At 35.9% G+C, this 12,925-nt stretch overlaps 2 protein-coding genes across 2 annotated transcripts; both read left to right on the forward strand.

Moving 5' to 3' along the window:
- Positions 1-1,165: 1,165 nt before the first annotated feature.
- On the forward strand, positions 1,166-7,269 carry LOC144435763 (15-hydroxyprostaglandin dehydrogenase [NAD(+)]-like). Its single transcript, XM_078124384.1, has 7 exons — positions 1,166-1,325; positions 2,719-2,845; positions 3,685-3,791; positions 4,949-5,045; positions 5,684-5,760; positions 6,432-6,571; positions 6,983-7,269. The coding sequence occupies exons 1-7, from the start codon at positions 1,233-1,235 to the stop codon at positions 7,116-7,118; spliced, it is 777 nt and encodes a 258-aa protein (XP_077980510.1). The 5' UTR covers positions 1,166-1,232; the 3' UTR covers positions 7,119-7,269.
- A 997-nt stretch (positions 7,270-8,266) lies between these two features.
- On the forward strand, positions 8,267-10,058 carry LOC144434955 (15-hydroxyprostaglandin dehydrogenase [NAD(+)]-like). The gene is made up of 4 exons (XM_078123486.1): positions 8,267-8,359; positions 8,648-8,774; positions 9,094-9,172; positions 9,923-10,058. Exons 1-4 carry the CDS (start codon positions 8,267-8,269, stop codon positions 10,056-10,058), a joined length of 435 nt encoding a protein of 144 aa, XP_077979612.1.
- Positions 10,059-12,925: the final 2,867 nt, after the last annotated feature.

Genomic DNA, 12,925 nt, shown 5'->3' on the forward strand with positions numbered 1-12,925 from the left:
TTTGAAGAGCAACGTTTCCAATCCATCATATTTTAATGATTGCATCTATAAGTTCGGCTTACATACCTTCAGCATTGCATTGTGGGTGTCTCCGATCATGCTGTTGAACGCCCCTGGTGAAATCCAAATGACAACTTGATTTCAGGAAGTATACGGCAAAAAAGACACATTGAACTGTCAACTGAGGCCTAAGATAAAATATTGTGTGGTTCCGGTTACCCGACCCCACCTTTCACTTCTATGTAAATAATAAAATAAAATCGCGAAAATTTTGAAGTCTCGTGAGAGAGAGAGAGAGAGAGAGAGAGAGAGAGAGAGAGAGAGAGAGAGAGAGAGAGAGAGAGAGAGAGAGAGAAAGTGATATATAATGATGTTGATGACGCCGTCGCTGTCAAGCCGAACCTAAACTGTGCCATGCCATGTAGAACTGTCCTAGTATGGTGCTGACATCGGACGTAATTAGGACAATTGTGTCCAGTGTTTTTCTAAGGCCGGTAAGGCTGGGATCAGAATTTACGGGGGGGGGGGGCTGGGAAGAAATTATTTAGGGAAACTTTTTTATGCAGCCCCATATAGAGCCAAGTGTTATTAATCCAATTCGTTCGTTTACTTTCACTGTTTGTAATAGGCTATGTTTGTCCACGGTCTGATGTCTGAAGTTGTAATAAGATCGACTTGACAATAAAAGTGGAATAGAATTGGCACAGGAATGGATGTTGTCTGTTATGTCGGACGAATCCACTTCTTTGGGGGGGGGGGTCATCTGATGTCGTTAGGGAGGTAGTATTTATTCTCGTGGTGACATTTCCAAACCAACTTTATAAATCACCTGAGTAATTTATTTCATATGATTTTAAAATGACATCATTTCGATTCATTTGTATATGCCGCTCCTTGGTTTGTGATGGCCTACTGAATAGATTCGCCAGTTCAACTTGTAAAGCAATTGAATGACCAAAACTCTATACGTATGAACAAACAGATATTAGTGACAAGGTGAACAAGTCGTCTTACAATCGCAAAAGCGTGAAAATCCCGATGCGAGTTATATTTCTTTAGCGTACATGTAAGTCTATACTATGCATGTTGGAGGTGACGTCATGCGAACAAGGACAATACCTTGGCCGAGCATGCGCATAAAAAGGGCTTTCCCCACCGATCAGCTGATCAGACGTACACTAAGAGTGAAAGTGGCTAGTCGACTGTATGTGTATCTACTAAACATTGATATTATGGAACTGGTAGAAAAGGTGGCTATAGTAACCGGTGGGGCCGAAGGTATCGGAAAGGCGATATCGGAACGATTTTTACGGGAAGGATGCAAGGTAGTGTTGAACTTGAAACCGTTTTTACATTGCAATGGATGTGACCGGGGGAATGACATGTGATCGTGACATACACGGTACACATAGCTACGCAACGACTTCATATAAAAGATAGCAATAATTTAATGACTCTTGACATGATTAGAGATAATTTTCATTTCGTATTTGTACTGCGCTTTGTAGTTACTGTAGTTAAAGACCAGAAAGGTCACACCACATGGCATGATTCATACTACTGTAACAGCTTGTGCAATATATAAGCTTATATAACTCGGTAATCTGTTATTTCAGGCCGCGGTACTCGGCTTCCGGGGCGTGCTGAAATTTCATGTTTTTTCACTTATTTTGAGTCGTTTGTATAACTTATTTAAAGTCCAGGTTTACAATTAGTATTTTTCACCGCCAATCATCCAATTATCAAAGTCATAGTTTGCATGCGTTTATTCAACTAATAATTGTAGTAGCCTTGATATTTAAAGACATCGTACATGTAAGCTTACATCCCGTTTTTTCATGTTGGTGGTATAAATCATACAATATTTGTTCGATCAAATCATTACAGTTTTACATAACTTTATTTATTCGTTTTCCAGTATGATTAAAATCTAGTCAAACAGGAACGATTTGCCTTTGGCCTATTTCACAGTCGCTTGTGAACTGTTCCTAAATGGTTTTATTCTTGTCTATGACGGTCCTAATACAGAACAATGACGTTATTATATACCCCCCCCCCTACGTACATACATACAACATAAATGTTGTATGTATGTACGTAGGGGGGGTATAACATCGCTACCGATTTTATAAGAATATCGCCAATCCCTAAAATAACGTCATTGTTCTGTATTAGGACCGTCATAGACAAGAATAAAACCATTTAGGAAAGGAATAACAGTTTACAAGCGACTGTGGCCTATGTCCTGTATTTCAAGTCGACTAGATCTGTGGCCTGTCCTTTACGTTTGTTTGTTTGTTTGTTTGTTTGTTTGTTTGTTTGTGTATACATCGGGTGACCTCCTAAAACAGGACGTTAATAACAGACACAGTAGACGTGAAATACGGTAACTAATGCAAATCGAACCTTCTCCTTGTTGGAATGTACTCAGACATGTTCACCTCCAGGTTCAGGTATTCATTTTAAGGAATTCAAAATATATTCGACGTCATTAATTTGCTGAACTTGGTTGTCTTCAGTCGATTGTACTGTATTCCCAGGACTGTATTTTACACAGTAATGCAACAGGAAGAACGCTTTCTGTAACGTACTGAAATTTTTATCTTGTTATTATTTTAACCCTGAGACAGCATTACGTTCAATAACTTGTTACCTCCTGTGATCGTACAATCGACGACAAGATAAGATTTAACGATAAGAATGGTGTTTATTTTACAGGGTGTTGTTATACTAGATAATAACGACGTGAGAGGCAAGGAGACGGAACGGGAATTGTCAGAAAAATATGGACAAGGCAGAACTATTTTCATTACATGTGATGTGACCTCAAAATCAGACCTTGAAGGTGAAGTATCATGATCAACTACTGACAATTTACAATGATATGTTCTACAGATACAAAGTCGTCGGAACCTTACACATAATTCCGTGTTTGTCTGTTTTATACATATACTGCAAACAAAAACGATTCATAAAACCAGACTCTCTTTGCATATGCCTTGTAAATACTCGTATTCAATGTTGATCACATGACAACAAATAGCCAATAATAACAATGGTACCAAATAGCTTTAATGCAATAGGGATGTCTTTGACCTAGCCTGTACAAAGGATTACAAATACATGTATAGGCTTGGGTTTTTTCTTGTGTATACAAAACCATTACCCAACTAATATAATTTGATGGGACATTTAAATGTGGATGAAAGAGTAAGTAGCCCCATCTACACGGCACTGAAAAATCCTAGGATGCAGGATAGATTGAAGCCCGTGTAGACGCAAGCGCGTCCTGAAACCGTCCTGACTTAGTACACCTTCGAGAGGTTTCCTGAAACCCTCCTGCATTTGTCCTATGTAGTATAGTGTCAGGACGGAACGCGCGACATCTACGCTGTAATATAACCTTCCTACCTGTAGACACAAACCTATCCTACCTCACGTAGGACAGTGATGTCCATGTCTTCACTTACATTCAATACCCGATACAGTGTTATAATAATTCATTACTAGGGCAGGAATGCTCAGTTACTGTTGTTTTATATTAATATTTTTGAATGATTAGTTGAAGTAGTATTGTTGTTTACCTTTTTATTTAAAGACATTATATATTCTAGCGGTTGTTTTTCAATGAAGTGTATGTCTCCATATAGGCAAAGCTAACAGCATATACATTCCATTTTATAGATGCTTTCCACAAGGCTAAGACCCATTACCAAGGCTTAGACATCGTGTGTAATAACGCTGCCATACAAGACGAGTTTAAGTGGGAATCTACAGTTGACATCAATCTGGTAGGTCCCAACACGAAATATCTGTCTGGGGTTATGGCTAACAATAGTTGCCAAATTGTGCAAGGTCAAACAGCAGTTGTCAAGCTAATTGGTGCGAGGTCAAAGTGTATGTCAAACTGATTGATTTGAAAAGTCTATATACTAGTATCTAAATCCCAAGTTCCATATTTATATATGACTATTTGTAAATGCAAAGTCGAAGACTAAATTCCAGTCGTGTATACATGTAGTTTATCAACAGTAGATAAACTGATAGATTGTACAGCCCATTGCAAGTTAGTGTTCACTGGCAGTTTTTATGATACAACCACGCAGAAACCAGTAAGGAACTACACATACTACACTTTAACAAAATTAAATGAATGAAGTTTCTTGTGACATTTTGTCTGTAATAGACTAATTAATATGTAATTAATATGTGTACGTAATCTTGCAACAGGTTCCATTGGGAGAACAGTGCTAATGCACTGAAATGGTGTCTGTATATGAAAGATTAATAAATAAATAAATAAATAAATAAATAAATATGACACCACGCAGACATCAACACGTTGATTCCCTTGTGTCTGCATCTACTTGTATTACATTTGGATGGTGTATTTCATTTAGACACATTCTAGCAAGGCATTGCAATCTTATTATCTTAAAATGTAGCATGTGCAGTTTCTGCGTGGTTTACCAAACATATAGCCAGTGAGATCTAACTTGCAATGGATTCTATGTTAAACAATATGTGTCGAACTGGTAGGTATCGTTAAATAACTGATAAATAAATTATTTCCAGTACTTAAAGTATTCATGTCACTTGGAACTAATGCCAGTCAAATATAACGTTGTCTGTTGTAATTGTAAACATATAGGGACATGTGTTTTAATCTGCCTTTGTTACAGCTTAACTTTCCATTGCAGCCAACTTACTGGTTTTTAATAAATCAGGCAGGTGTGTCTTTATATATGTATTTGCACATATATTGCTATCCAGTATATTGTATATTTGTGTGTGTGTGTGTGTGTGTGTGTGTGTGTGTGTGTGTGTGTGTGTGTGTTTGCTATTTTCAAATTAGGAAAAACATTTATAATATATCTCAATCTATCCATAATTTCCAAGTTACATTCCCGGCTATTTATAAGACATTGTCATCTTATCTTTTACATAGAATGGTGTAATCCGAGGAACATACATTGCTCTTCAAAATATGGGAACTGAAAACGGTGGAAATGGTGGAATAGTTATAAATACAGCATCAGTCAATGGTAAATACATGTTTATTATTATATTACAGTAGATAAATTTAACATAATGACTGTTTCGATGTGTATATATGCAAACCCCTGACAGTTTGTTACTCAGATGTAATTCTTTATGGGATATTCTGGAATGAACATTCAAGTTTCAAAAAATCAACACAGATTTATTTGACAATCATTTATCACGTTTGCAGTAACAGCAAAAGCATGTTCTTGCTAATTTGACAACTGCTTTGGGTAGTAAAGTGCATAAATATCACTTTAAAAAAAAGCAGCCTTGAGCACAACTGTAGCAACAACTAATATGTGCACAGCAACAATGACTTGTTTCCTGTCGAAATTAAAAGTGATTGGTGCTTAAGTGAATGAGCGTTCCAAGAATTAGTAAGAATGTTAATAAAAATCATGACCACTCATAACATGGGATTACTGTGTCAGTGTACAGGCGTAGTTTGATGTCCACATATCACAATCAACAATGCTTTGCTGATAACAAAAAATACCTTTATGGAGTAATATCTCCAGCAAAATGTGGTGTTATAATAGACGATAATGTCTTTAAAGTATTATCATCAGCAAATATTCATCAGAAGTAACTGTATATAAATACTATATTTTAGTGATGCACTGTGTTTCTTCCCTAGGCTTGATAACGAATTCGCTATCACCTATATATGGAGCAACTAAGCACGGAGTTGTTGGCTTTACAAGGAATGTTGCTGTAAGTATATACACATTGACACAGAGATGAAGGGATGGTTGGTGTCATTATGAATCAACATATTATTTTTTTAACTACATATCCACCATTCTGTTTGGCTCTCGCCAACAATAATGACCTCAACGGACGACGCCAAACAGCGCAAAGAATAACCTGATATAAGTTGAAGGATTCGGCCATGACAACAGAAGCACATCAATAAAGTATTCTCGTGTTAATAATTGGCCAAAGTTGATCAGCATGTGTATGAAATGTGTAAGCTGAAATTAAAAGGTATCTTTTCTGACAGAGGACGATTCCTATATTTGGATGGACAAACTAGACTACAGCAAAGACAACGATTTCGACAGTCTTCATAAACACAGGCGAGAGTACTTTGTGGATAAGAAATAAAACATCAACACCCACTTGTCATCTACACGTTAAATTCAATAACAACAATTGTGTCAGTTGTAAACCAATACTATATTTAGCTAGCTGTCGATAACTCCAGAAGTAAATTTCGATTCTAGATGTACTTAGCTTGTTGTTGTTGTTGTTGTTGTTGTTGTTGTTGTTGTTGTTGTTGGTGGTGTTGGTGGTGGTGGTGGTGGTGGTGGTGGTGGCATTGTTGTTATTTTATATACAATCATGAAAATATTCCTTTTCAAACTCTTCTGTCATGTTTACAGAACGAATCTTTATTTATTAAAAATAAAGTACGAGTTGCTGCAATTTGCCCTGGTAAAGTTGACACACCTCTCCAACAGAAAGTTCGTTGTCGATACCCAGAGGAATTCCAAAAACATAATGATATGTATGACTTCGTAAAGTAAGTTATAAATGTTTTTTTTTTAAATATCTAATATTGTTGAGCTCCTCTTTTGGACGATAACTGATAAAAGTGTTTTATATGTTATTTGCATTAAGCTTGTTGAAACGTTTGCTTTAATAATCATCATCAATGGTGAAATAGAAACCAATAAAAGCCTTTCTTCATATAGATCACATGGTTCTTCCATGTGCCATTACACATCTTTGTCATTTTGAGGTAACCTCGTAATATTAAGTTTACGTAATTTATAAAATGAAATCTTGCTATATTCAACAACTGATACGTTGGTGTTATGGTTTGGTTTAATCTTCCAGACAAGGAAAAAAAGAATGTGTCCCCAAACACGGTACTTACCCAAATTAGTTTAGTATTTAATCATTATATGTTTTCAATTTTTTTTCCTTTCAGAATGTCTCATATTACTGATGCTGTTGTTTTACTGATAACAGATTGTGACAACATGAACGGTGCCATCGTTACAGTACTACCTGGTGAACAACCTATAAGGACAATAGGTCCTCCTGATTATAAATTGAATATATGAATTACAACGAGAGATATTTTTACCATTTTGACACTATGCATGTTAATGTTTCTTAACAATTACCTTATCTAAGACAAGTATTGTGTCTTACATATTGAAACCTCATAAATGTTTATGGTCACATCTAAGTATGTAAATAATGGGAAATAAAATGACGGAATTTAATATCTTGAAATGTTTGGTAATTTTATCTTTGAGACACGACGGATTTCACCACGTGCACAATTTTGACATCTACCTTCATACCTTAAAGAGACATGAACTAAGTTTATACATGGGGATATATTTTGCTGCATATCAAGACGCGATAGTATAATTCTTCTTCAAGATACGTACTTCAACAATCATCTTGTCAGACAGACCTCAATCCTGCAGTGTTCATACATATTACACATGCACAAACGATGAAATGATTTGATTTTATAGTATAAATGTACGTACACTTCAAGGTGAAAGAACACACTTTTTTTAAGTCATCCACTGGGTCTGTGCTAGCAACGCCAGAAGACGTTTTTATAAAGCATGAATCGAAGTATATTCGTTGTTTTATGTAAGATCAAACTAGATGATATGATAGAAGGAACTTCCTAACACCGACCGATAAAGAATCGGGTGATCATACCGCCACCTAGGGGTGAACTGTAACCATGGCATAGTCAGTAATTCTGGTGAGAATCGTAGACCAGGGCAACTAGAAAACTCTGTTCTTTATAACTCTGAACCTCATGTATTGTGTTAAGGTACATATAGGTTATTGGAGTGTATAACCATCCCTAATTTGGAGTGTAGATACGAAAAGATACAAAAACAAACTAATTATGGTGTTTGCAGAGGTTTACAATGTATATTGTCGGTTTTCCATATTTGTATATTTTCTGCTGTTAAGCTCAGAATCGGTCATTGGACGATATATTGTCAATGTGAGTATTTAATGAAACTTACTTTATATTAGACACCGTCTCACTATAACCAGAGTGATTCTTTCGGGCTCTTTTCAAGGGCTTGTTTTTTTCTGTACGGTCAAAGGTCAATGCAGTCCTGCCAAAAGGTCGATAAACCACCTTGGACCAAAATAAAATTGCACCACGTAACTTCCGGTGATGAGACTCACCTAGGTTATTCACTGTTCTACACTGAGAAGTGACATTATGGAACTGGTAGACAAGGTGGCCATAGTGACTGGTGGTGCCGAAGGTATCGGAAAGGCGATATCAGAAAGACTTTTACAGGAACGATGCAAGGTAGTTTTTATCGTTTTACCAATGCCGTTTATTAAACTTGATTATGTACAAATGTGACCACGTAGCTAGCTAGCAGCAACCTCCATTTAAAAGATAGGTAATTTCGAGATTTCTTCTTCCTAAGGCCACACCATTTCACCATGTGTAATATTGCTATAGCTTAAATATGAATATGCAATAGCGCTGGCAAATAAAGACCCTTGAAAACACAGATTTCAATTCTGCAGCGTTTGAAAACAAATGAGATAAAATGACATTGCTTTAATAATGAAATCTGTTACTTTACAGGGTGTCATTATACTAGATAATAACGAAGTGAGAGGCAAGGAGACAGAACAAGAATTATCAGGAAAATATGGGCAAGGAAGGACTATTTTCATTTCATGTGATGTGACCTCTAAATCTGACCTTGAAGGTGAAGTATGATCTAGTATCGAATGTTTGCAGTGTACAGTGTAAGCTTACATATCATCTTATACAGATCCAAACTTTCTTCCACTATCTGATACATACTTATGACACCAGTGTTAAAGTCAATACTTCCTTGTCCAGGTGTCAAATACTCAGCTTGGCACATTCAGTTTGTCTTACTCGTAAACTGATTGTATGCAAAGTTCACATTTCAATGATTTGTGGATGTATTAGTGTTTGTTTTTAGGTGGGCTATATTCTTTTTCAATGATATGTATGGCGCCATAGAGGCATAATGTAACAACACATACTTGTTTTTATAGATGCTTTCCACAAGGCTAAGACTCATTACCAAGGCTTAGACATCGTATGCAATAATGCTGGTATACAAGATGAGTTTAAGTGGGAATCTACAGTTGATATCAATCTGGTAGGTGTAAGGAACGATGGCAGAATGTCGCACAACTCAATAACATCATTCGTTTAGGTCAAACCCCCTCCCCCTAAACGAACGTTCACAAGTGCGACATCAAACGTTTATATATGATGTAAACTATGATGAAAACTGTACATAGCGGTCACATCACTACGATATACGTGATGTAAAACATGATTGTAAGCACTTTAAAATACTACCAGAAAGCCAACACCACCATATCTCACGTTAAAAGTAATTTTTTATCAGCTTGTGCAATCGAATTGACGCCAGATCCCCCCCACACACACACACACACACGCGAACGAAGTTCGCTTATTGAGCCTGTGTGACACTGTGACAGTTCCTTAATATATTGTCTACCTGTTAGGGGCTATGTCAAACAATAGTTTTTGTGTGTTTTTTTTAAATATTTGTGCTGGGAATTCCTCCCAGCGATTTTCTATAAATCCAAAATAAATACCCAATCCTCATCCATGTGGCAACATTAAGTTACTTCGGTACCTCTTCGATGCTATAACTGTCAGAAATACTGGTTAAATTCATGCAGATGTTTAGCATAGAGATTCCGCCTTGTGAATAAAATATAACCTAGGCACAATCATGTAATATATCCACTATACCATAGTACCCAAAACTTGACAGTTTTAAGTGTGGCCCGTATTATTTTCAGGACCCTCATATTCTATTTTGTTTTCAATCTGTTCTCCTTTCAGAATGTCTCATATTACTGATGCTGTTGTTTCACTGATAACAGATTGTGACAGCATGAACGGTGCCATCGTAACAGTACTATCTGGTGAACAACCTATAAGGACGATAGACACTCCAGACTATGAATTGAATATATAATGGCTACCACAGATATTTCTACCACTGTGCGATTATGCTTGTTTTTCTTTCAAAAGTAGCTTATCTAAGACAAGTATTGTACAGAACGTATTGAAACTTTATACATGTTTTTGGTCTCATCTAAGTATTAAATAAAGGGAAAAAAGTTATGTGATGTGATTTAATGTATGTACGCACGTACGTACGTATGTATGTATGTATGTATGTATGTATGTATGTATGTATGTGTGTATGTATGTATGTATGTATGTATGTATGTATGTGTGTATGTATGTATGTATGTATGTATGTATGTGTGTGTGTGCGTATGTATGTATGTATGTATGTGTGTATGTATGTATGTATGTATGTATGTATGTATGTTGTGTGTGTATGTATGTATGTATGTATGTATGTATGTATGTATGTGTGTGTGTGTGTGTATGTGTGTATGTATGTATGTATGTATGTATGGATGGATGGATGGATGGATGGATGTATGTATGTATGTATGTTTGTACTATTGGTAGTTTCAAATTCAATTACGTTAACAAATGTTTATGAATGCAAGGTCATTGTTCATATCCCTGAACATTTTTACTGTCCATGAATGCTTAATTTCATTCAGTTCTGGCGTGTGAGTCGGATCACTTGGTGACACCCCTCCCTAAGTTGGCAATACGTGTCGATTCGGCGAAAGCTAGGGAATGCGTATATATGTAACGGAGAACATTTTCAAATACATGACATGTATATCTCGGTAATCGTGATTGATGTAAATGAAGCAGAACGATGAAATCGCTCTTGTAAAACTCATTGAGTACGAAAATTGCTACATTGAAAATTGCATCCACTAGTAACGACCCATGCTTTCACTGTGGAGTTCAAAGGTCAGCAACAATCTATTTCAAATTTTACAATGAAAAATATTGTGGCACCAAATATTTGATTCAACAATGTTGCGTATCAACAGAAACAGTAAGAGTTGGTCCGCCTTTGAAACAATCTGCCTGAAAGTATCTTGTTTTCCAACACATCAACTTTAATATACGATTTCACTTTACCTATCTCATACTACTTTAATAGATTGTCCTAAAAGTGACGTAGTTATTACTTCAGTGGACAATGTACTGCTGAAGTTATATTTTTGGTACACCCTCCTTTGTCACAGTACAGCTGACTCGATGATACGGGTTATACTCTATTGCAACGAACTTGCTAAAGCCTTGAAATCGTGCACACACACTATAATTGTACATGTATGTGTATGTGTAGTATGGTGTATAGCTCTGATAAGATAAGACTCCCTTCGTACCGTCAAATCTTCGAGGGTTATATGATAGCCACTTGCTTGAATTATTGATTATTCATTGAATGAAAGATACGTATTCATAGAGAAGAACTCGGTACTATATGAAGATAAGAAAAGTCGATTTCATGTTTTACATTGCTGGTATCATTCGTATTCACTCAAGGCATTGCAGTATATTTTTTCAACATTTATCTTTAATACTGATTAGTATCAATAGTTGACAAGAAGGCTAAAATTGCGTAGAGATGACTATTGTAACAATTCTGGAGATGCGTATCGCGTATTCATACTACACACCACGACTTCAGACAATTTATCCATCTCTCTAATTTGTAAGATGAGACTTGCTCGACTCGTCTGAGTTGTTTTATCTGGTACTAAGGTGAATTACTTTATAGACTTCATTTCTTGGTTAAAAGTATTTTAACACTAAAACCTCGATTAAGCTGCTCTTAGACTAGTATGATGTTAATGCCGATGCCTGCCTTTCGATGGCATTACTGTGAAATTACCTTCTGCAGGCGTTGATGGCACGTTCGATGGCATAATTAAGTTTCCTTGACCATTGACTGTGTAGTGTGCTATCGAGTCATTTAAGTATCATACTTTAAATACCAGCTTTAATGTGTTCCCCCACAGCAAGTGATGGTCAAAATGAATAAAATATTGCAGGTATCATTTCGTATGTAGCCCCCCCCCCCCACCCCCGAAAAATAAAATAAAATAAACAATAAATAAACAAACAAACAAACAAAAAACAAACAAATAAATAAATATATAAATAAATAAATAAATAAATGAATAAATAAATAAATAAATAAATAAATAAATAAATAAATAACATTTAAATTTAAAAAATGAATAAAGAAAAAATAATAAATTTCAAAGTCTCAACTTATGACATAAGTTCTCAATGTGGCCAAGGTTCGGTTATAGACAAATAACGTTACCTGTAACATCTAGCTTTCATCCATGACCCGACCTGAATTTCGACCTGATATATACTGTAGACTGCTGGTTAATAAGATATATACTATAGATTACTGGTTAATAAATGGTTATTAGCGATCATTTAATCACTGGGGTCATTATTACATAATGGGCAAGAAAACACGATGTTCTCTTAGGAAAGGTTTGAACTCTTTCACGCAAATCATTAGATTTTCCTCAAATCAGGAAATTGTCGTGGTGACAGCTCTAACTCAGATCACAAATAAATACCTCTCAAAAGTCGGTGAATCACGATAAGTTATGAATAGAGTCAGCAGGCAAAACGGAAACCAGTCATTTACATCGAACTTTCAATCCTCCCGTATTGACAGCATTCAAATGGTCTTTTTGATATCTTTCCTTCAACGCATTAACTTGAAAAGACACATTTCTCCCTCAGGGATGATTGCAGAAATTCAGTCCATGCCGTATTGAGCCATCAAATTGGGCTTTAAATAGAGAGAAGCAACGTAATTTATAGAATTAAAACACGGAATCAAATCTAATCGTGAGAATTTTTCTAGCTTTGCATTCACGAGCCGTTGAAGGAGCCTAATTTAGCAGCAAGACATATGGACGGGTAATT

The sequence above is a fragment of the Glandiceps talaboti genome, chromosome 5 (assembly GCF_964340395.1).
Source record: "Glandiceps talaboti chromosome 5, keGlaTala1.1, whole genome shotgun sequence".
Taxonomy (NCBI): Eukaryota; Metazoa; Hemichordata; class Enteropneusta; family Spengelidae; genus Glandiceps; species Glandiceps talaboti.

Excerpts from the sequence above, each read along its gene's own strand:
- LOC144435763 (XM_078124384.1), top strand. The coding sequence starts at position 1,233 with ATGGAACTGGTAGAAAAGGTGGCTATAGTAACCGGTGGGGCCGAAGGT. Across the intron at positions 5,046-5,683 it reads AAATACAGCATCAGTCAATG|GCTTGATAACGAATTCGCTA; the intron begins GTAAATACATGT and ends TTTCTTCCCTAG. Across the intron at positions 6,572-6,982 it reads GATATGTATGACTTCGTAAA|AATGTCTCATATTACTGATG; the intron begins GTAAGTTATAAA and ends TTTTCCTTTCAG.
- LOC144434955 (XM_078123486.1), top strand. The coding sequence starts at position 8,267 with ATGGAACTGGTAGACAAGGTGGCCATAGTGACTGGTGGTGCCGAAGGT. Across the intron at positions 8,775-9,093 it reads CTCTAAATCTGACCTTGAAG|ATGCTTTCCACAAGGCTAAG; the intron begins GTGAAGTATGAT and ends TTGTTTTTATAG. Across the intron at positions 9,173-9,922 it reads GGTATACAAGATGAGTTTAA|AATGTCTCATATTACTGATG; the intron begins GTGGGAATCTAC and ends TTCTCCTTTCAG.